Consider the following 22,331-nt stretch of genomic DNA (forward strand, 5'->3'; position numbering starts at 1 on the left):
ATGCCCTGCATTTTGTGTTTTAAAGTGTTGAGCCCATTTATGTGGCCACGTGTTTTAGTGCATAGAGATTCAGTTACTGGATTCTTGCTTGAAATGACCTCTGCAGGTTGGTCATTTTTTTTATAACTGCCACTGATTCAAATGTCATAGGTGATAATGTTTCCCTCTGTCTAACCGTTACTCGATTTTAGACTTATTTATGAGGAATTGTTTCAAGCTTTTGTTTAATCCATCCCCTCCTCTCAATCTCAATGGAAGGAAAATCTCATCTCAACTACACCCACAAGAATGTAAGACGGACAGTGCAGCTGTGGTGGAAAACATTTTGGCAGTAATTTCAAAAGTTAAACATAGAATTACCATGTGACCCAAAAATTCTACCTCTACGTATATATCCAAAAGTACTGAAAACAGGGAGTAAAACAGCACTGTTTATAAAAGCATTATTTTATAATAGCTAAGCAAGTATCCATGGACAAATGAATGGGTAAACCAAATGTGGTATATCTATACAATGGAATATTCTTCAGGTATTAAAATAATGAAGTTCTGGTATATGCTACAACATGGATGAATCTTGAAAACTTATGCTAAGCTGAATAAGCTAGATACAAAATGTTAAATGTTTTATGATTCTGCTTATATTAACTATCTACAATTGGTATATTGATAGAAACAGGAAGGAGATTAGAGGGTACCAAGGACTGAGGAAATGTGGAATGAGAAGTTATTGTTTAAGAGTTTCTGTTTGGAGTAAAACAGTTTTGGAAATAGTGATAATGGTTGTACAACCCTATAAATATAATTAATGCCACTGAAGTTTTCACTTAAAAATGGTTAAAATGGAAATTTTTGTTATGTTATATTTTACCACAATTAAAAAAAAGGAATGAAGTACACCCATACTTTCTAGAGGAAAAAGAAAGACAAAGAGAAGGGAAAATCTTATTTGACCTCAAAATAACTATAGATAAACTAGAAGCCTGGTGCACAAAATTCGTGCACGGGCAGGGGTCGGGGGGGCCCTCAGCCCAGCCTGCACCCTCTCCAATCCGGGACCCTCAGGGGATGTCCGACTGCTGGTTTAGGCTCGATCCCTGGGATCAGGCCTAAACCGGCAGTCGGACATCCCTCTCACAATCTTGGAACACTGGCTCCTACACTGGCTCCTAATTGCTCACCTGCCTGCCTGCCTGCCTGGTCGCCCCTAACTGCCCTCCCCCTGCCAGCTTGATTGCCCCTCACTGCCTCTATGTGCTGGCCTGATCGCCCCCAACTGCCCCCTGCCAGGCTGGTCACCCCCAACTGCCCCCCACTGCCAGCCTGGTTGCCCTTCACGCGTCCCCCCACCGCTGCCGTCCTGGTCACCCCACGCAGCCTGCTGTTCAGTCCTTTGGTCGTCCCTCACTAACCCCCCTGCTGGCCCGGTCGCCCCATGTAGCCTGCTTGTTTAGTCGTTTGGTCATCCCTCATTAAGCCCCATGCCGGCCTGTTTGTAGGCAGCCATCTTGTGAGGGTGTGAGGGTTAATTTGCATATTACCTCTTTATTATATAGGATAGCTAGGCCTGCCCACTCCAGGGATCTGGGCACATGATATCAAGTGAGAACGTATTTATTGTTATTTCCTCCTTATCTATGCTACACCCTGCTGTGAGAACTGTGGATCCAGAGGTAAGATAGATACAACTGCTGTCTTCTCAGAGCTTATGTGCCCATGGGGAAGGCTGAGAAACATCAAACAAACAGACAAAGAAAACTGTAATTGTAATATCTGCCTTGAAGGAAGGAAGTCAGGGACTGAAATAGAGCCTGTGTGTGTTTACAGGTGTGTGAGGTAGAGGTGGGGTGGAGGAGGACCCTCTTTCTAAAGAAACATACGATTTAGCCCAGCCACCGTGGCTCATTGGTTGAGCATCAAACTATGAACCAGGAGGTCACTGTTCGATTCCTGGTCAGGGCACCTGCCTGGATTTCGGGCTCAATCCCCAGTGGGGTGTGCATGGGGCAGCCAATCAATGATTCTCTCTCATCATTGATGTTTCTATCTCTCCCTCTCTTGTCCTCTCTGAAATCAATTAAAAATATTTTTTTAAAAGAAACATACGACTTAGAGTGAAGAGAAAAATCAAAGCATATACCAAGTCAGAGGAAATAAGGATGGCAGATGAACCCAGCCATTCCACCACAGGGTAGTGTCAGGTAAAAAAGAAAGAATAATATGAGCATGCCTTGGGACCCAGTTTACCTCACACACCAGCCGCACAGAAGATGAGCTAGAACAAGATGCCAGCTTCGCTAATACGTTAAGTGTAAATGTAAGATGAGTTTCAAATTGTGATTAAATAGTATTTGGCCAGAGGAACCCAGGATTGCTAAAACCATGTCTAATAAATTATCTATTTTTCTTGAGGCTTCCAAGGCAATTATCAAAGTTTCATTTCAATTTTAGTTGGGCTAGTGCCTGTAACTGCCAACAAAACTTTTTGGAACAGCTCGACTGGAGTATGTGAATTGGATTCAATATTCTTAAGGAAAGCTTCTTCCCCGCAAACCTAAATCTTACCTGTAGCTTGCTGCCAAGTTCAAAGTTGTGAGAATTTCTGTACACCAAAGAAAGGCAACTAAGAAAGCAAGGTGGATGGCTTCTTTGGGGAGTGGAGAGACTAGGTAGTAGCCACATGCATTTGGGTGACCTCATTTTTTTGTTATGCAACCCAGTAAATGGACATCCTGAAATCTGACGAATCAGTTTAAAATCTACTCTTTGGTGGCATGTTCGGTTAATTTGAGATATGAACATGATTCTCATAGGCACATAATAAAGGGATAATTACGCATACTAGTCAGAGGGAGAAAATGAACCAAAGGTTTGAGGATTGTGTTCCAATATACCTAGAAAATAAAATATAGTAATAACAGAAGGTATAATGGGATAAGAAGCTGAAAGTGGGATTTAAGGCCATATTATTTTTGAAAATAGGCTCCCCAAATTAGTTTCTAATGTTTATGCTTAGGGCAATCATTTTCAAGTTCACAGGAAAATAGTCACCTGATCTGGGCTGGGGGCTATATGTGAAAGATGACTTGCAGAAGAGACTAGAGGATAATGAGAATGATAGTAAGGATGCAATCACTACTGACCAGACCCAAGATGATGTTTATTCATATTCCTAGAAAAGAGTCCAATAATTTGTTTTCTTTTCATCATGTAATAACAGATAATGAGTCATGACTATTATTTTCAGAAACCTATCTTGCAATCCTGGGCTTTTCAGGAGCAATATTCCCTATTGCAGGTATCAAATGACAGGGAGCAGCAGGTGTATTAACTCTGAACAGCACTCCAAGATAGGCAGTGTTCACACTGCACTCTACTCGCAATTATTTCCATTTGCTCATATTATTTGCGTAAACATGAAATATAATATTTGCAGAAAATGATAAAATATGGAAATGATGAATAAGAAACTTTGCCCCGAGTTTGATCTCATTTTGATAACAGTACTTGAGTACATATTTTCTGTATCCCGTTTTGTGACATTGCTTTATACTGCACTTTCACTAGTGTTGTCTATGGTTTTTAGTCCCCTCCGATAGTATTGTTTCTAGTCATGGGGGGATCATGTGCAAATGGTATGGATCACGTACAACAGAGATCACGTGAATGTTTTTAAAGCTGGTATTTATGGCCCGGCTGGCGTGGCTCAGTGGTTGAGCATCAACCCATGAATCAGGAGGTCATGGTTCAATTCCCAGTCAGTGCACATGCCTGGGTTTTGGGCTGAATCCCCAGTGTGGGGCGTGTAGGAAGCAGCCAATCAGTAAGTCTCTCTCATCATTGACGTTTTTATCTCTCTTTCCCTCTCCCTTCTTCTCTGAAATCAATAAAAATGTATTTATAAAATAAATAAAGCTGGTACTTATGAGCACCACCTCTGCTCAGTTTTCTACTGAGGTTCTATAGCTGTGTATAGGTGCTTATAAAATTTTATTTAAGTGTTTAATAATTCCATGGCAAACATGTCTTAATTACTATTCTTCACATTAAGACACAGACACATAGAGAAGTTAGGCAAATTGCCCAGATTACAAAGGTAGTAAATGTCAGATCTGGGATTCAATCCATATCTGCTTGATTCCAAAGCTATCAAGTTATTTTGCCCTTCTCCCTTGTAAATCGTAAAACCGTATCAAATATTCTGTGTAATTATGATAATGTAAAATGTACAGATGTGCAAAAACAGCTGCAGAAAGGCTGAGGCATTTTAAAATCATACAAATCGTTAGTGCAAAGATATAATACTAGCAGTCAGACCTTGCGTTGTGGCCCAGCCCTCTGCCTTCTCAAGTCTATTGATTGTGTCATGATGGAATAGTGTTGTATTCTACGTCCATCGTTCTTTTAACTAGTCTTCGCTCTCAGTCTTGCTCCCAGTCTCTTTTTATGACCAGGCAATGGTACTGGTAACAGGTCTGGACAGAGCCAGAGTGGGGCAGAGAGCCAGAGGAGGCTCCTGTGCGGCTTTTGTGGGAGGCTGGAATGTGACCAGCTGTGACCTCCCGGCTGTTAGCAGCCTGTCAGCCTAAATCCACGGCTGTTATTAGCTACCTCTGATGGGATCAGCTCTATATGCCTGACAAGCTGCTAGGTACTTCACATGTAGTTACTTCATTCTCATAAACGTCCAATTACGCAGGTGAGGACACTGGCATAGAGAAGCCAAATAACCTCTGCGAGCTCTCACAGCTGGAAAAATGAAACAGCTGGAATGTGAACTCTGGCATCTGCTGCCAAGCCAGTATTCTTTGCCCATTAGCTGAACTACCTCAAATCCTCGAAGTAACTCTTATATTACTAAAACAGCCAAACAAAATAAAGGTTATTACTGGCCATTGTGGGTGTTCAAAATAGTACTTAGCACCTGGAATTACTTACTATTTCTTTTTGTTAATAGTAGTAACAGATTATCCTCTACTTTAGGCTGGTGTGGATATCGTCCCACTTCAAACATGGTAGTGTGTGTTAATTTATTTAACTGCTCCATGAGAAGTTAACCAATTTTTAGCAGAGGAAGATGCTATTTAAGTAGGATTAAGTGCTTTGCACAAGGTCACAAAGATAATATGTGACAAAGCTCAAAATGTATGCCACATTTCCCAATTCCAAGTCAACTATTATCTTCATTATACCATGATTGTGCTTATTTTTAAATACAGGTAAGTTCCAATATTGTGGCATATATTTAATTTTCTGAAACTTACCCACATCTATTTATTAGGTTTGCCTCTTCCTAGAAAGTAAGTGTCAACCTATGAACCAGGAGGTCACAGTTCGAATCCTGGTCAGGCACATGTCCGGGTTGCGGGCTGGATCCCCAGTGTTGGGTGTACAGGAGGCAACTAATCAACCATTCTTTTTCATCATTGATGTTTCTATCTTTCCCTCTCCCTTCCTCTCTGAAATTAATGGAAATATATTTTAAAAAACAGACAAAAATAATGCAGGGTTGTAAGAAATCATTTTCATTCAGATAGAAAGCATTACTTCTATGATGCTTCTTATACTCTGGTGAGATTTCTAGTGAGATAATCTCTTGAAAATAACTATTGGATTTATGTGTAAATATCCTCACATTTCCAGAAAAGCTAATAAAGTAATAATGTCTCATCTCCTAGAAAAGTCACTTGAGAGACACTCTTGTTTAGCTGCCCTGTGTATTGTCTTTCATCAAAATAGCCCAATACTAAAAACTCTCCAATGTTCGAGGCAAGACAAGCTGAAATTAATAAGCCAGTGACCGTAAATGCTTTTTGATTTTACTTGTCAACACTTGTCAGTGTTTTTATCTGTCTTAGAGAGATGTTTAAATTTTAATTCCTGCCCTGGCTTGGTGGCTCAGTTGGAATGTCCTCCCATACATGAAAAGGCTGTGGCGGATTGATCCCCGGTTGGAGTGTGTATGGGAGGCAGCCTATTGATCTTTCTCTCTCACATCCAGTAAGTTTCTTTCTGTTTGTCTCTTCCTCTCTCTCTCAAATCAATAAGCATATCCTTGGGTGAGGGTAAAATAAAGTAATTTCTGTTTACCAAACATGGACATATAATTCAATTTCTACTCTCATATGTTAGTAGACTTAAGGGTACTTTCAAGGATTTTTAATATATTTTAAAGTTCTTAGTAGTATTTAGATCTTTCTCTTTGTCTCTACCATTCCTCTCCACCTTTATTTGATTTTCTGGAAAAAATATGATTTGAATGTGTATGTTTCTTCCCTTGGCCCCCAAACCCACTCCAGCCTGGCCCTACTCCAAACTTTATGTTCCCCGGAGACAGGGACTCTCTTTTGTTCATTTGTGCATCTCTGTGTCTGTAGGTGCTTAATAAATGCCTTTTGGAATGAGCTTTTGAGAGCTAAAGAGAGAGGCCTGAACTCCAAGTCAGATATCACTAAGCCAATTCTACAGAAGATCCCGACCTCTTTCATCAAGTGTCCTCTTGGCTCGTGCAGGCATGTTTTCTGCTCTCTGGCAAGCTCCTGCTTTTGGGCCCCTCATAAATATTGCCCAATCTTTATGAATATATAGCCATGCTTTATTTTCCCACTCTCCCTATCTCACAATCTTCCCCTCACTGAGAATTATTTACCTGAAAGGGTAACATTTCTCTTCCCCCACGAAGTTTTTGAAAGATCAACAGATAAAACATATAAACACAGTTGGCCTGTATCTTTTGATTGGATATAGATATTTGATACATTCATGCTCCCAATGGAATCCATGAGTCAGTCACATAATTATACACCAATAAAAAATGACAGTTCTCTTTGACAGGATAACAAGGGCTTTTATTTATAGTCCTTTATATTAACACAGTAATCCTAGACACTGAACAGATGATGAGGTTTGATAGCTCTCCAATCCAACTTTATATAGGTAGTAAGTTGAATGGTGGTCCTTCAAAAGATACATGCACATCCTGATCCCCCACCCTGAAAACAATAAATGTGATCTCATTTAGGATCATTATCTATTAAACATGTACATATATCCTAGAAGTACAGTGTATTGTACGGATACTATGATTTAATGCATATATAGTGCATTACATAAGACACATTTTATATTTGCAGGTTTACATAGGTATTTAATCTCAAACTTATGGCCTGTAGATTCCTAGAATTCCACCATAGATGTAATGAAAATTTAAAAGTTATTTCCAGTATTTTAAAGAACCTAAGAGATAGCATATGATACTTGCCACAAAGTGGCACAGGTTGATGAAAATCAGAAGTCCATTTGCTCTCGGCTAGAATGATGACTCTGGGAGGGGATGGCGTTGGTTTGCTCTCACCAATCAGGAGGTCAGATTGATCATTAATTAAGGTGTTAGTGAATATGGCAGTATGAATTCATTATAAATTATTTTTGGTGAAATAAATGTTTCAAAGTAGGGGCTCTAGGAGGAAAATAAATGGTCAAAGGTTTTTCTAGGTGGTGGAGGCTTGATAATTAGACTCAGACATACATATATGCACTCAAAGTCTTGCACCGACCACAATGTCTTTGTCTTAATTTTGCTTTTCACAACGTCAATCTAGTTTTACTTTTAATATCTCATTTTTCTATTCCTGGCCCTCTCCTGAACTTTGTTTCTCTGAATGCATTCTTTTCATCAGCTGTCCACTAGACACTTGGTGGTCTATTTGAAGCTGCCACTCTTCCCAATTATTTATTTTATTCTCAATTGAAGCATCATCAGTTCTGGCCATAATTAAAATCTCATTCCAAACTCTGAAATGGCTTTCCATGTGACTCAGAATAAAATTCATAGTTTTTACCTGGCCAACAAGCCCTAAAGGTCTGTTCCACTGTCATGCTCATCCTCTCCTAACATTACCCACTTAAACTCCCTTCCCATCACGCTCCTTCTACAAAAAAAGCTACTTACTTGCGTTTCCTTGAAGATGTCAGGACCCCTCTAGCTTCAGGCCTTTGCATTTGCTCTTCCCCCAGTTGGAGACATAGATGTATCCCCTTCTTCATTCAGGTGCATGAATAAGTCTGATCATGACCTAGTGGGTATCCCTCCTTTAAAATAACACTTCCTTTGCTACTTCCTATTCTCTTACTATGATTTATTTCCATACAGAGTGTATTCGGTTTGATTTTTTGTTTGGAGTCTGTCTCTCTTTAAGAGAATACAAGCTCTGTAAAACCAGGGAGCGGCACGGATAGACTCACTGCTGCTTTCTCACATCTTACAAATGTGCCTGGGATGGAGTAAACCTCAATAAGCATTTTTCTGAATGAATGCATATATTTATTTATTCTGCACTCAACATTTGAGCACCTAATATTATAGGGGTGGGCAAAAGTAGGTTTACAGTTGTGAGTACATAAAACACATTAGTTATTATTTATTTGTATTGCAGCTAAAAACTTACTTATTCCCACCCCTGTAATAACATTGGTTGGATTATCAGTATGTGCCAGTAAATATTCCACACAATTCATTTTAATCCTCACGAAAACTTTTTGAGGTAAATTGCCTTATTATTTACTCTTCACAGATGAATAAATGAGGCTGAGAGAAATTAAGAATTTTTCCAAAGGCCACACTGCCATACGGCACGTTTTAACCTTAGATATCCTAACTACAGACCAAAGCTCCTCTCCATTAGGTTGTACAACAATTGCCCCAAGTGCAAGAGAGAAACTCATTACTAAACACTCTGCTTTTAGGCAGCCTATGCTTTCTGAGTAGAAGAGAAAAGCAGCAGTGATACAATGGCATGAGAGCTATGACAGAGTTAAGGTAGGGGACACTTGGGGAACTTCTCAGAGGATTATCTAAATCATAAAGAATAAGGAGAATTTTGCCATGGAAGAAAAGAAGGGATGGTACCACTCCCAGAAGTGGGACAGCCCATGGAATACCAACCAGAGTTGTAAAAATTCATGGCTCATTGTGGAATTCATTTGGACTTTTTGCTTAGAAAGTAGGGGAATGAAATTGAAGCATTTGGCTTATTTAGCCCTAGGCTCCAGATGAATTCAAAAGAGTAGGCTTCAAAAATGTTAATTAAAAATAAACACCCCAGAAGATGTGAAAAGAAAATATCAGAGGCTATGGGAAGATCTTTGTTGAGAGCGTCCAAGGAAAAGTGGACCTCCCTCCTAATTGGTAAACTGGGGAATGTTACGGAAAAGTCATTGTGAAGAATTCATGGCAACATTCCCTGCCATCTCAGAGCTCATCCAAAAGGATGATATTGCCCTGGCTGGCTTGGCTCAGTGGATAGAGCGTCAGCCTGTGGACTGAAGGGTCCCTGGTTCAATTCCGGCCAAGGGCACGTGCCTGGGTTGTGTGCTCGCTCCCCAGTGGGGAGCGTGCAGGAGGCAGCTGATCAATGATTCTCTCTCATCATTGATGTTTCTCTCTCTCTCCTTCTCCCTTCCTCTCTGAAATCAATAAAGAAATATATTTTTTTAAAAAAAAGAATGATTGCCGAAACCGGCTTCGCTCAGTGGATAGAGCATCGGCCTGCGGACTGAAAGGTCCCAGGTTCGATTCCGGTCAAGGTCATGTACCTTGGTTGCGGGCACATCCCCAGTAAGAGGTGTGCAGGAGGCAGCTGACCGATGTTTCTCTCTCATCGATGTTTCTAACTCTCTATCCCTCTCTCTTCCTCTCTGTAAAAAATTCAATAAAATATATTAAAAAAATAAATAAAAAAAGAATGATATTCATGAAGGGGTATAGCTTGGATCCTTGGTTTCCCCTGGCTTTGCTGCTTTGACAATATAGCAATTAAGGGAACATTCCAAGATGGCTCAGAGATCAAAGCACATTAAGGCTTGGAGTTACCTCAGGAGATATCTGAGAAATCAGAGTCTGGAAGAACCAGGATGGAATTCTACCTCTGTCTCTTCTTAACTTTGGGGATTTTATGGAGCTTACAAATCACCTCAAATTTCCTGAATTTAAAGAGGGAAAGAAAGATATATCTTTATAGGTTTGTGGTGAGAATTAATGGAATTAATATAGGTGAAAGAACATAACAACATTGAAGTCACACAATAAACAATAGCTGCTAGTTTCTTATTATCCAGCCAAAACCATTTATTTCATTGATAAGGAAACAGATATGGGGAAAGGACTTGACTAAGCTCACACATGGAACTCACTAATTATATGTTCCACCAGCCTGCCACAGGGCTCTCCATTGCACTGTCACCACCAAAGAGCTTTACATTGCATTGAAGATCTCTCTTTTCTAAAATTTCTATCTGATTTTCAGCCTCTGTTTACCATCCTCATAAAATCATGGGCCTGCTTCATCTTCAAGTGAAACTTTCAGAGATCATTTCAAATATGGGGGGAGGGGTCTGGTGTGGTTGGCAAACTAGAATTACTCTAAAGTAACAGAATAGTGTTTCATCAAGTGGCTCTGGTAGCACCAATTTCCCAGGAAGCCAGCCTGGACCGGATTGGGCTAAATATCCCTTCTCTGTACAGTAGGGCAGATGTTCATTACCTATAGAAATTACCTGGTTTAGTGGCCCTCTCTAGAACGAGAGGGCAGATGCAATGCCCTACGCATCTCAGAATTACTTGCTTATGGCATGGTGTCTAACACCTAGTAGGTATTCTGTAATATTTAACATAATCTAATAGTAGTTTATTGTGATTAATGAGTCGTATACAGAAAGCCATTACTGTGTTTTAATATCAGTATTATGAAGATGAGTATGCATTCTTTTGGATACATATTATTTTTTATGTTAGTTAAAACTTCACATAGGTTCTTTAATATTACATCTGGCAAAACAACCATTCACTCTACATGTTTATATCTAAACAGTGGTGTGTGGCAGTTTGTTCAGCCCAACTCACAAGGTCCTGTTGTGTGTATATCTTCCCAACTCCATGTTCAGCAGCTTCATTTTGATAGTTTGAAATTGGCAATGGTGGGAATGTTTATGTCATGGAAATCAGCAGATGCTGTGTACCAAGGAGTTTTATTTTCCACAGATGAGGTTGTTGTACATTTACCAGTATGTCACTGAATATGACTCTCGATTCACTATAATTTGTGTAGTTGTACATTCATGTCTGCATGTATCTAAGGCAAACCACATCTAGTTTTCTGGCTCCACTTCATTCTTTACACCACCTAGCTACTCACACATAATTCCAACAGAGTTGTTTGCATACATAACACACATCCCCAAAATACTTTTTAGTTCTTTGTGGAACTAAAAAGCAATGATATTGCTAAAAGTGCAGATAAATTTAAATCAGCTGGCCAAACCTCTTCTTTGTCTTATTTATTTGGCCGGAGAAATGTGGAGTTAAGGCTGTTCTTCAGATTGTTCTGGAAAAAGAATGGCTGAGATGGCTGTAGACCCCTGTACATAGAAAAAGGGCAGGTTTCCCCCCTTAACTTCAGATTTATATTCGGGATAATAAAAGATTATTTCAGGCTATTTCTGTACTATGAATAATTGTTTTTTTGTCTCTAAATTAAGCCTGGATATAAAATGCAGGTCATTATTATAAAGCAATCTTTGGTTATAAATTAGTTCATTTCCTTGGTCATTACTTGAGGGCGGAAGTATTCAAAAATATGGGTGTGTTAAAAATTCTATTTGAATACTGTTCACAGTGTTTTTCTCTCATAAATAAATCAATGAAGCTACTAGGTTTTTCTTCCAAATATAATAAATGGGAAAGAAATAATTTTTATAGCAGAAGGTAAATCGGTTCCATATCTTGGCCATCTCAGAGAATGAGATAACATCTAACTGTGATTGATAGATTTCTCAATTATAAGCAGCATCTTTACTGATGAGATTTCTCCTCATATTCCATCCTGGGCAGAATGTTACTGTTTTTGAAGATGAAATAACCTGAGAGAACAATGAATTATTTTGACATATATTCTAAAAAGAAACTTGTGGGAAACTGTAGCAGATACCATTAGGATTTTAAAAATCGAAGTTTGTAGAGGAAAGGAAAGATCTAAACCTCACAATCAGATAACTTAGAGACTATCAAGTGACAAAAACAAGAATACAAACAAAGAAATAACAAATCAAATTATGTATATTTCTTAGATTACTTCTGATACTACCTTACCCACCAAGAGAAATTGAGGTTTAAAGGGAATATTTTTGTTAAAGTGCAGGTGTTTTTTATCCATTCATTTGTTCAATGCTCCTTCTTTTAATCAATAAATCCTTAAATGAATAAACTAAGTTATGTATTGGGCATCTACAAATTACTGCAACAGTCTCTGATGTCAAAAATAGTAGCGAACAAATAGATACACAGTTTGAATATAATGTCATAAATGGAAAGAAAATTGCATCATGTTTTGTGTGAACACCAAGGAGATATAAATATCTGGAAGAAATGCAAATGAAAAGGGAAAATATATATTTGAACACCTGTGATACACCAGCTGCTATGCTAGTTGGTTTTCCACAGCTTATTTCTTTTACTCTTCTCAATAATATTCCAGGCAGTATTATTTGCATTTCACAGATGAAGAAACTGAAGCTTAGGGAAATTAAGTTGGCATTTGGGTTGGATAATATTCTTTTCAAAAGATATGTTGAAGTTCTAATTCTAAGTACCTCACAATATCACCTTTTTTGGAAATCGTATCTTTATAGAGGTAATCTGATAAAAAAGTAGATGGTTCCCCTAGCTGGTTTGGTTCAGTGGATATAGCGCTGGCCTGTAGACCAAAGGGTCCTGGGTTTGATTCCAGTCAAGGGCACATACCTAGGTTGCAGGCTCCTCCCTGGCCAGGACCCTGGTTGGGGCATGTGCAGGCGGCAAGCAATCAATGTTTCTCTCACATCAATATTTCTCTCTCTCTCTCTCTCTCTCTCTTCCATTCTCTCTAAAATTAATGGAAAAAATATCCTTGAGTGAAGATTTAAAAAAAGAAAAGAAAGTAGACTGTTATGGTGGGCCCCAATTCAATATGACTGATATTCTTATAAAAGGAGAAATTTGAACTCAGGGACTGACATGCACAGAGGGAAGACACACATGGAGAATGCCATCTAAAGTGGAGGATTGGAGTGATGCATTCATAAGACAAGGAATGCCAGAGATTGCTGTCAGACCACCGAAGCTAGAAATAGGTGAAGAAGAATTTCCCGACAGGTCTCAGTGGACTGTGGCTTTGCCATTGTGGACTTCTAGCATCCAGAACTGGGAGACAAAAACTTTCTCTTGTACTAAGCACCCAGTTTGTGGTACTTCCTTATGTCAGCCTAGGAATCTTACAAAGTTCGTCAAAAACAGAAGGCCAGTAAGTAGTGACTCACAACCTTCCTTTTCTGGTTCCAAAGCCCACATGTTTCCTCCTACACAAAGGAAGTGACTTTTACTCAACTCTTGAAGAGTGAGTTTCAGGTAGAAAAGTAAGGAAAGTGCCTTTGAAAACTCTGTGAATTCAGGCTAATTCTAAAGACCCTGATACATGACTTCACTGTTAAATCAGCTCCATCTTAAGGATTCCTGGGGATCCCAGTTTAAATTGAACCAGTTGTTAATATTGCTGTTAGTCCCTATAGTTGTTGTGTGTTTTTCAATTCCTGAAGATAGGGACTCAGCTGTTTGGTAGGTGGAATGCTAAAGCTTGCCCTAGCTGGTTTGGCTCAGTGGATAGAGCATCGGCCTGCAGACTGAAGGGTCCTGGGTTGGATTCTGGACAAGGGCACATGCCCAGGTTGCAGGCTCGATCCCCAATAGGGGGCGTGCAGGAGACAGCCAATCAATGATTCTCTCGCATCATTGATGTTTCTATCTCTCTCTCCCTTCCTCTCTGAAATCAATAAAAATATATTTTTAAAAAAGAAAATGGATATATCTGGTTTTCTATTCACATTTTATCTCTCCTCAAATATTTTCAGACTATACTTAAATTTTTCATTTTCCAATTCAGAGTCCAGCATAGTAAAATCTAAAAACCACCTTGATTGTGTGGCAAGTAGTCTAGCAAGATGTTATCCTCAGTGCAATGATGTGTTCAATGTCCTGAAATAGATATAATGTTAAGTTTATTGTTCTGAGAAAGGGAAGAAGAATGTCTTCCCTTTTTTCCCTGTTAATAATTGGGGAAAGCAAAATGCTTCTACTCAGTTTTATATTCAAAAATAAAAGAAAATTTACAATCATGTATTAATGAAGACAAAAAAAAATCTTCTATGAGATCACATGAAGTATATGTTTCAAGAATTATGTATAAAAAACACACAAGCACAATCTCAAGTCCCAAACATTGTTCTGATACTATACCTTATATTGAAAAAAAAAAACAACCCATAAAAATATCTCTTGGCATTTTTATTTATTTTTAAGAAAGTCTTTCTTTAAAATCCAAATATCCATACTGATTAACATAGAAATAAATTTATAAATGAGGAACTTATCACAAACTTCCCTCTTATTACCCTTGTAGTTACTGTGTTTTTACAATTATAAGTAACATATTTTAATATTTTACCCTACAAAAAAGACATCTTAATTATATTGTTTTTATTAATATTTGGAGACTAGAGTTTTATCTTTATATTTTCTTTCTATTTTATAGAAAAAAATGACAACTCTTTTTTATAATTTAACTAGAGGCCCAGTGCATGAATTCATGTACATTGAAAGGAAATTAATTAGAAGAAATATTTTAGAGGCTGGGAAGGACCGTGGGAGATTGGCCGGCCAGGGAGGGACTGCAGGATGGCTCCAGGGCGTGTCTGGCCCAACTCACCCAGTCCCAATCTGCCAGACTCCAGCAGCAAGTTAACCTACCGGTGGGAGTGTCTGCCCCCTGGTGGTCAGTGCACGTCATAGTGACTGGTCGAACAGTGGAACGAATAGTCGGACACTTAGCATATTAGGTTTTTATTATATAGGATAATCTTCATTACATATTTGAGGGCCCTTGTTCTGCCTTTCACAGGCAGAAAACAGATTCAAATGCCAACTCAAATACACAGGTTAAATTTTTTTTATAATTTCTATGATCTGTGTTGTGAAATCTCAGAAAATAAACAAAAGCTGAGGTGAAATGATATTTATTTGAAAGGTATATAAATGTAGACAATAATGTTAACTTTGGAGTAAAATTTCTATATCATACTATAATTAAGTTACTATAAATTTGAAGTAGATTTTGATGAGTTGAGATATATATTGTAAGCCCTAAAGGACCCACTAAAAAATAACTATAAGAAAAGTTAAAAGAAAGACTGAGTTGATTTATTCTTTGTAGATGCCAATTGTTTTAGATTGGGGTAATTTGTAACACAGAATTACATAAGAGTAGTTTCTGTGACACACTTTCATCATCCGAAAGTGGAGTTAATCCTGAAAACAATTTCTCAGCTTAGTTATAGGGGCGATGACATGAATGAGCTTTGGCTCCAGGCAAACTGAAATTTGAAATCCCAGCATGCAGCTTTATAACCTTGAGCATATCACTTAACCTCTGTAAGGCTATTTCTTTCATTGTAAGGAAGGGCTAATAGCCATATCTCTCTTAGTTATTCCATGAGGATTAAATAGAATAATACATTAAAGAATTTTGCATGGGTAACAATAAATGTAAACTATAATGACTGTGCTATAAAAATATTTTTGAGATATGAAGTGTATAACATGTTACTATCTATTATTATTATTTTTCTATAGGCTGCTTTTCCTATTATTCAAGGCAAAAATGTACAGAGACAAATCTGAGAAACTAATGTATATATATTTCTTGCTTTCTTGACATCTCTGCTAATCTTTAATTAATAATAATGTCAACTTCTGAACTATTATAAATTGTCTTTGCTGTGAAAATGTTTGCTGTTCACTGACATGTACTATATAATAATATATATCTCACATCTATATGTATAAAAACCTAAGTGACCATCTCAATCGAATGGATGACCAAACAGGCTGCATGGGGTGACCAGGCCCGCAGGGGGATCAGTGAGGGGCCACCAAACGACCAAGCAGCAGGCTGAGTGGGGCGACCAGGCCAGCAGGGGCTTAGTGAGGGGCGACCAAAGGATTGAGCAGCAGGCTGTATGGGGCTGCCAGGCCTGCAGGGGGGGCAGTTGGGGGTGACCAGATGGGCAGAGGGGCAGTGAGGGGTGACCAGGCTGGCAGAGGGGGGTAGTGAGGAGCAACCAGGTTGACGGGGGGGGGGAGTTGGGGGTGACCATGCTGGCAGTGGGTGCAGTAAGGGGTGACCAGACCAGCGGGGGGACACTAAGGGCGACCAGGCCGGCGGGGGTGGGGCAGTTGGGGGTGAACAGGCCGGTGGTCCTGGATTGTGAGGGGGATGTCTGACTGACTGGCGGTTTAGGGATCGGGCCTAAACCGGCAGTCAGACATCCCCTGAGGGGTCCCGGATTGGAGAGGGTGCAGGCTGGGCTGAGGGGACCCCCCCCCCTCCGTGCATGAATTTCATGCACCAGGCCTCTAGTCTATTATAGAAACCATATGTAGGAAGTCTGTGTGATCAAATGTAACTCAACAAATATTTATTGTGTCTTCTATGTGTCAGGCACATGTTTGGTTCTGGGGATATAGAGGTAAAAAAAGGTATGCCCTATTCAAAATCTCATAAAAGAAACAGCACTAAAATTGAGAAACATTAGGGGAACATTTGAATTTGACTTGAAGGGGAATTGGAATTCTCCAGTCAAAAAAAAAAAAAAAGAGCAAAGACCTTCCAAAATATATTATTATCTATGTATATTAGAGAGTATCCAACGTCATAGATGAAGTTACAATTCAGAGAGTTTAAGGAATTTGATCACCATCTACAACTTATAGGTGGTGAGCCAAAGTTCCATTCTAAGCTTATCTGTCTCTAACATTTGTGTATCTAACCACTAGTATACCTAAAGGAATAAGACAATTTTCAAAGAAGTAGTTTAAACCTCCCTGGGCATTATAAAAGGAAAAGGCCTTGTATGGAGATCTGAGCTCCAGTACACCATGCCTTGATCAACTAACCAACTAGTGCTACTAAAACCTAGGATGTGACATACCTTCAATTATGATGGCTAAAGCTAAACAATTCTTTAAAGATTATCTTCATCTCTGGAAGAAAACAACCTTATCAAAATGGCAAAACTGTGGAAGGAACTTCATATTTATTTGAAATACTGAACAGACAGTAAAAATATGTAATTCAATGAATTAACTCTTGCCAATGTTGAAATTTTGAAACAAAGATACAAAGGGTTCAGTCCTTTCCTTCTGCCTAGAACTTCCAGCTGGAAGTCAATACTTAAAAAGGAAAGCACATGATTTTCCTTCCAGGGCCCATGACAAATATGATTAATTAATCATATTCCCCCTCTAATCTGTGAAAAGTCAAATAGTCCTTTTACATACCATGATTCAGGCAACTACTAATCAGGTAATAAATTATGAAGTAATTTATTAACATGAAATAATCATGAAATAAATTTTGCCTGTAATACTATTGCCAGGTGAGCATCAGCAGCAATGCTTTAGGGCAGTGGTTCTCAATGGGGGACTCCCCCAAAATATAATTTGCTCCGCTGAGGACATTTGATAATTGGAGACATTTTTGATGGTCATAATTTGAAGGAATGCTAGTCACACCAAGTGGGTTGAGTCAGAGGTTGATGTTAACCTACAATGCAAAGGAGAGAAACCGTCCCCCCAACCCCTGTAAAAAACAAAGCATTATCTGGCCCCAAATGTCAATAGTGTCAAGGTTTAGTTAAACACTATTTTACCATATGTCTTTGGGTCTATTTCTAGACTTTATTTTCTATCCTATTGATCTATGTGTGTATACTTTCACCAATACAGTTTGATTATGACACTTCATAGTAAGCCTTGATATCAGGCTGTATGAGTACTCCACATTTGTTCTTTTTAAAAAATTGTTTTGGTTATTCTGGTTCCTTTGCCTTTCCATATAAATTACAATATAAACTTATTATTATCTACAAAAATATTCTGTTGTAAGTTTGATGGGAATTGTGTTGAATCTACGGATAAAGTAGGCTATCTAGTAATGTCCTTATTTCATTTCTGACATTTGTGATTTGTGATATCCCTCTTTTAATTTTGGTAAATATGATTAGTAGTTTAGCTTTTGGTTCAATTAATTTTCTCAATTGTTTTTCTATTTTAGATTTTATCAATATCTGTCCTGGGGTGTCTGTGTGTGTGCGTGTGTGTGTGTGTGTGTGTGTGTGTGATTTCCTTCCCTCCTTTGGATTTAATTAGCTTTTTTTTCTCATATTAAAGTTGAATTTTAAATTATTGATTTAATACCTCTTTCATCTCAAATTTAAGCAGTTAATGCTATCATTTTCCTCTAAGTATTAGCATACTGCATTCCACAAATTTGGGTATGTTCCATTTTATTTTTTCCTAACCAAATTCATGAAAGCTATGAATTCCATCCATAGAACCTTTGAGGCCATGGAGACCAGATAGGAAATCCTGTAAGTGTGAATTAGAGCAAGAAATGCAACTGAAACACCTCTTTTCTGTATGATCCCTGTAAAAATAAATGACAGGTGGCTATTAGAGCAAACGATTTTCAGCTTTACTCAACACACATTCAATATACTCTATCAGTTGCCTTTAAGTTGTGTTTTCAATCCAATGACTTTCTTTTATACTATGGGATTATTCTATTCCAAGCCCAACTAGATTTTATATCATTGACTGAAACTGATCTCACACTCTCATCCCTGTGTCTTTATCCTTTCACTTGAAATGCCTTCCTTCTTGAACTTCAAGTCTTATGAAATAGTATCCAAAATTTAGTCTGAGATATATATATATATATATATATATATATATATATATATATATATATATGTTATTTTCTTTTTTCAGTGAACATTGTTTAATGTGATGTACCCTTCTCACAGATATGCATTACTCAACCTTCTGTATATACTTCTCAGTGCCCAAGGCTTCCCAATGTAAATGCCCAGTAAATATTTACTGTTTAATTTTTTATTTTTCCATCCTTCAGCTTATTGTCATTTAATGGAAGTCTTTTGGATTAAACACTGTAATAGTATTTCTTTTCCTATGAGGTCAAGTGAGTTATCCGCTGTTGAAGTGTATATACATTTTTTAGGGGACACCCTGTATTATTTCTAACCTGCCTTTGTAGCTTAACTAAAGTTATAATATCTCTATGAAATAATTTCTTAGCTTAGAATATTTTATATCATCTATTTTGCTTTCATTAATATTCAAAATATCATTAACATATGAAAATTTTGTGATCTATTCTAAAAGATTCCCTACTTAAAATACAGAGTTCTTGAAGGAGAAAAAATTGCAGCTTCATCTTGAATTAATATGGATTTACCTTTTTTTAAATTTTAATTTCTTTATTGATTAAGGTATTACATATGTGTCCTTATTCCTCCATTACCCCTCAACTCCCATTCATGCCCCCACTCCCCTGTTGTCTGTGTCCATTGATTAGGCTTATATGCATGCATATAAGTCCTTTGGTTGATCTCTCCCCCGTACTCCCACTGTCCCCTACCTTCCCTGAGGTTTGACGTTCTGATTGATGTTTCTCTGTCTCTGGATCTATTTTTGTTCATCAGTTTATGTTGTTCATTATAGTCCACAAATGAGTGAGATCATGTGATATTTATCTTTCTCTGCCTGGCTTATTTCACTTAGCATAATGCTCTCCATCTCCATCCATGTTGTTGCAAATGGTAAGAACTCCTTCTTTTTTACCGCAGCGTAGTATTCCATTGTGTAGATGTACCACTGTTTTTTAATCCACTCATCTGCTGATGGGCACTTAGGCTGTTTCCAAATCTTAGCTATGGTGAATTGTGCTGCTATGAACATAGGGGTGCATATATCCTTTCTGATTCGTGTTTCTAGTTTCTTGGGATATATTCCTAGAAGTGGGATCACTGGGTCAAATGGGAGTTCTATTTTTAGTTTTTTGAGGAAATTCCATACTGTTCTCCACAGTGGCTGCACTAGTCTGCATTCCCACCAGCAGTGCACGAGGGTTCCATTTTCTCTGCATCCTCGCCAGCACTTGTCATTTGTTGATTTGTTGATAATAGCCATTCTGACAGGTGTGAGATGGTACCACATTATTGTTTTGATTTGATGATTAGTGACTTTGAGCATGTTTTCATATGTCTCTTGGCCTTCCTTCTGTCTTCTTTTGAAAAGTGTCTATTTAAATCAGTTGCCCATTTTTTTGATTGGGTTGTTTATCTTCTTTTTGTTAAGCTGCATGGGTTCTCTGTAAATGTTGGAGATTAAACCCTTATCATTGATATCATTTGCAAATATGTTCTCCCATGCATTGGGCTTTCTTGTTGTTTTATTGATGGTCTCCTTTGCTGTGCAAAAGCTTTTTATTTTCATGTAGTCCCATTTGTTTATTTTCTCTTTAGTTTCCATTGCCCTAGGAGCAGTATCAGTGAAGAAATTGCTTCGGCATATGTCAAAGATTTTTCTCCCTATGGATTCCTCTAGTATTTTTATGGTTTTCCATCATATGTTTAAGTCCTTGATCCATTTTGAAATTATTTTTGTGTATGGTGTAAGTTGGTGGTCTAGTTTCATTTTTTTGCATGTATCTGTCCAATTTTCCCAACACCATTTATTGAAGAGAATGTCTTGACTCCATTGTATGTTCATGCCTCCTTTGTCAAATATTAGTTGAGCATAGTGATTTGGGTCAATTTCTGGGTTCTCTATTCTATTCCATTGATCTATATGTCTGTTCTTGTGCCAGTACCAGGCAGCTTTGAGAACAGTGGCTTTGTAATACAGCTTGATACCTGGTATTGAGATCCCACCTACTTTGTTCTTCTTTCTCAGGATTGCTGTAGCTATTCGGGGTCTTTTTTTATTCCAGATTAATTTTTGGAAAGTTTGTTCTAGGTCTGTGAAATATGCCGTGGGTATTTTAATGGGAAATGCATTGAATTTATAGATTGATTTGGGTAGTATGGACATTTTGATGATGTTGATTCTACCAATCCATGAACATGGTATGTTCTTCCGTCTGTTTATGTCTTCCTCTATCTCTTTTTTCAGTGTTGTGTAGTTTTCCGCGTATAGGTCTTTTATCTCCTTAGTTAAGTTTATTCCCAGGTATCTTAATTTTTTTGGTGCGGTGGTAAATGGGATTGCTTTTTTAGTCTCTCTTTCTGTAAGATCATTATTGGTGTATAGAAATGCCATAGATTTCTTGGCATTAATTTTGTATCCTGCTACATTGCCAAATTCATTTATTAAGTCTAGTAATTTTTTGATGGAGTCTTTAGGGTTTTCTATGTTCAGTATCATGTCATCTGCAAATAAGGACAGTTTTACTTCTTCTTTTCCAATTTGGATGCCTTTTATTTCTTCTTCTTGTCTAATTGCAATGGCTAATACTTCCAGTACTATGTCAAACAGGAGCGGTGAGAGTGGGCATCCCTGTCTTGTTCCTGTTCTTAGGGGAAATGGTTTTAGTTTTTGCCTATATAGTATGATGTTGGCTGTGGGTTTGTCATATATGGCTTTTATTATGTTGAGGTATGATCCTTCTATTCTCACCTTGCTGAGAGTTTTTATCAAGAAAGGGTGTTGGATTTTGTCAAATGCTTTTTCTGCATCAATTGATATGACTATGTGATTTTTATCTCTCAATTTGTTTATGTGATGTATCACGTTTATTGATTTGCGAATATTGTACCATCCTTGCATCCCCAGGATAAATCCTACTTGGTCACGGTGTATCATCTTTCTGATGTACTGCTGGATTCAATTTGCTAGGATTTTGTTGAGGACTTTGGCATCTATGTTTATGAAGGATATTGGTCTGTAATTCTCTTTCATTGTGTTATCTTTATCTGGTTTTGGTATTAGGGTGAAGCTGGCTTCATATAAGGAGCTTGGAAGTGTTTCTTCCTCTTGAATTTTCTGGAATAGTCTGAGGAGGATAGGTTTTACTTCTTCCTTGAATGTTTGGTAAAACTCCCCTGTGAAGCCATCTGGCCCCGGGCTTTTGTTTGCTGGAAGCTTTTTGATGACTGCTTCAATTTTTTCCATAGTTATCAGCCTATTGAGATTTTTAGTATCTTTCTGAGTAAGTTTTGGAAGGTTGTATTTTTCTAGGAATGTGTCCATTTCCTCCAGGTTGTCTAGTTTGTTAGAATACAGTTGTTCATAGTATTTTTTAATAATCCTTTGTATTTCTGTGGGGTCTGTTGTTATTTCACCTCTTTCGTTTCTGATTTTGTTTATTGGGTCCTCTCTCTTTGCT

The 22,331-nt window shown here is 38.0% G+C and overlaps 1 protein-coding gene across 5 annotated transcripts in view; it reads left to right on the forward strand.

The window, feature by feature from the left end:
* The window catches only part of GRM5 (glutamate metabotropic receptor 5), a 485,303-nt gene that overhangs the window by 141,158 nt on the left and 321,814 nt on the right, over positions 1-22,331 (forward strand). The window contains exon 2 of one of the 5 annotated variants that reach the window (XM_080640491.1): positions 1,658-1,673. The exons of the other annotated variants lie outside the window; for them this stretch is intronic. Coding sequence (XP_080496617.1) covers positions 1,658-1,673 — 16 coding nt within the window. The remainder of the gene's footprint in view (positions 1-1,657; positions 1,674-22,331) is intronic. 5 annotated transcript variants of the gene reach the window in all.

The sequence above is a fragment of the Plecotus auritus genome (genome assembly GCF_963455305.1).
Source record: "Plecotus auritus genome assembly, chromosome: 9".
Lineage (NCBI taxonomy): Eukaryota > Metazoa > Chordata > Mammalia > Chiroptera > Vespertilionidae > Plecotus > Plecotus auritus.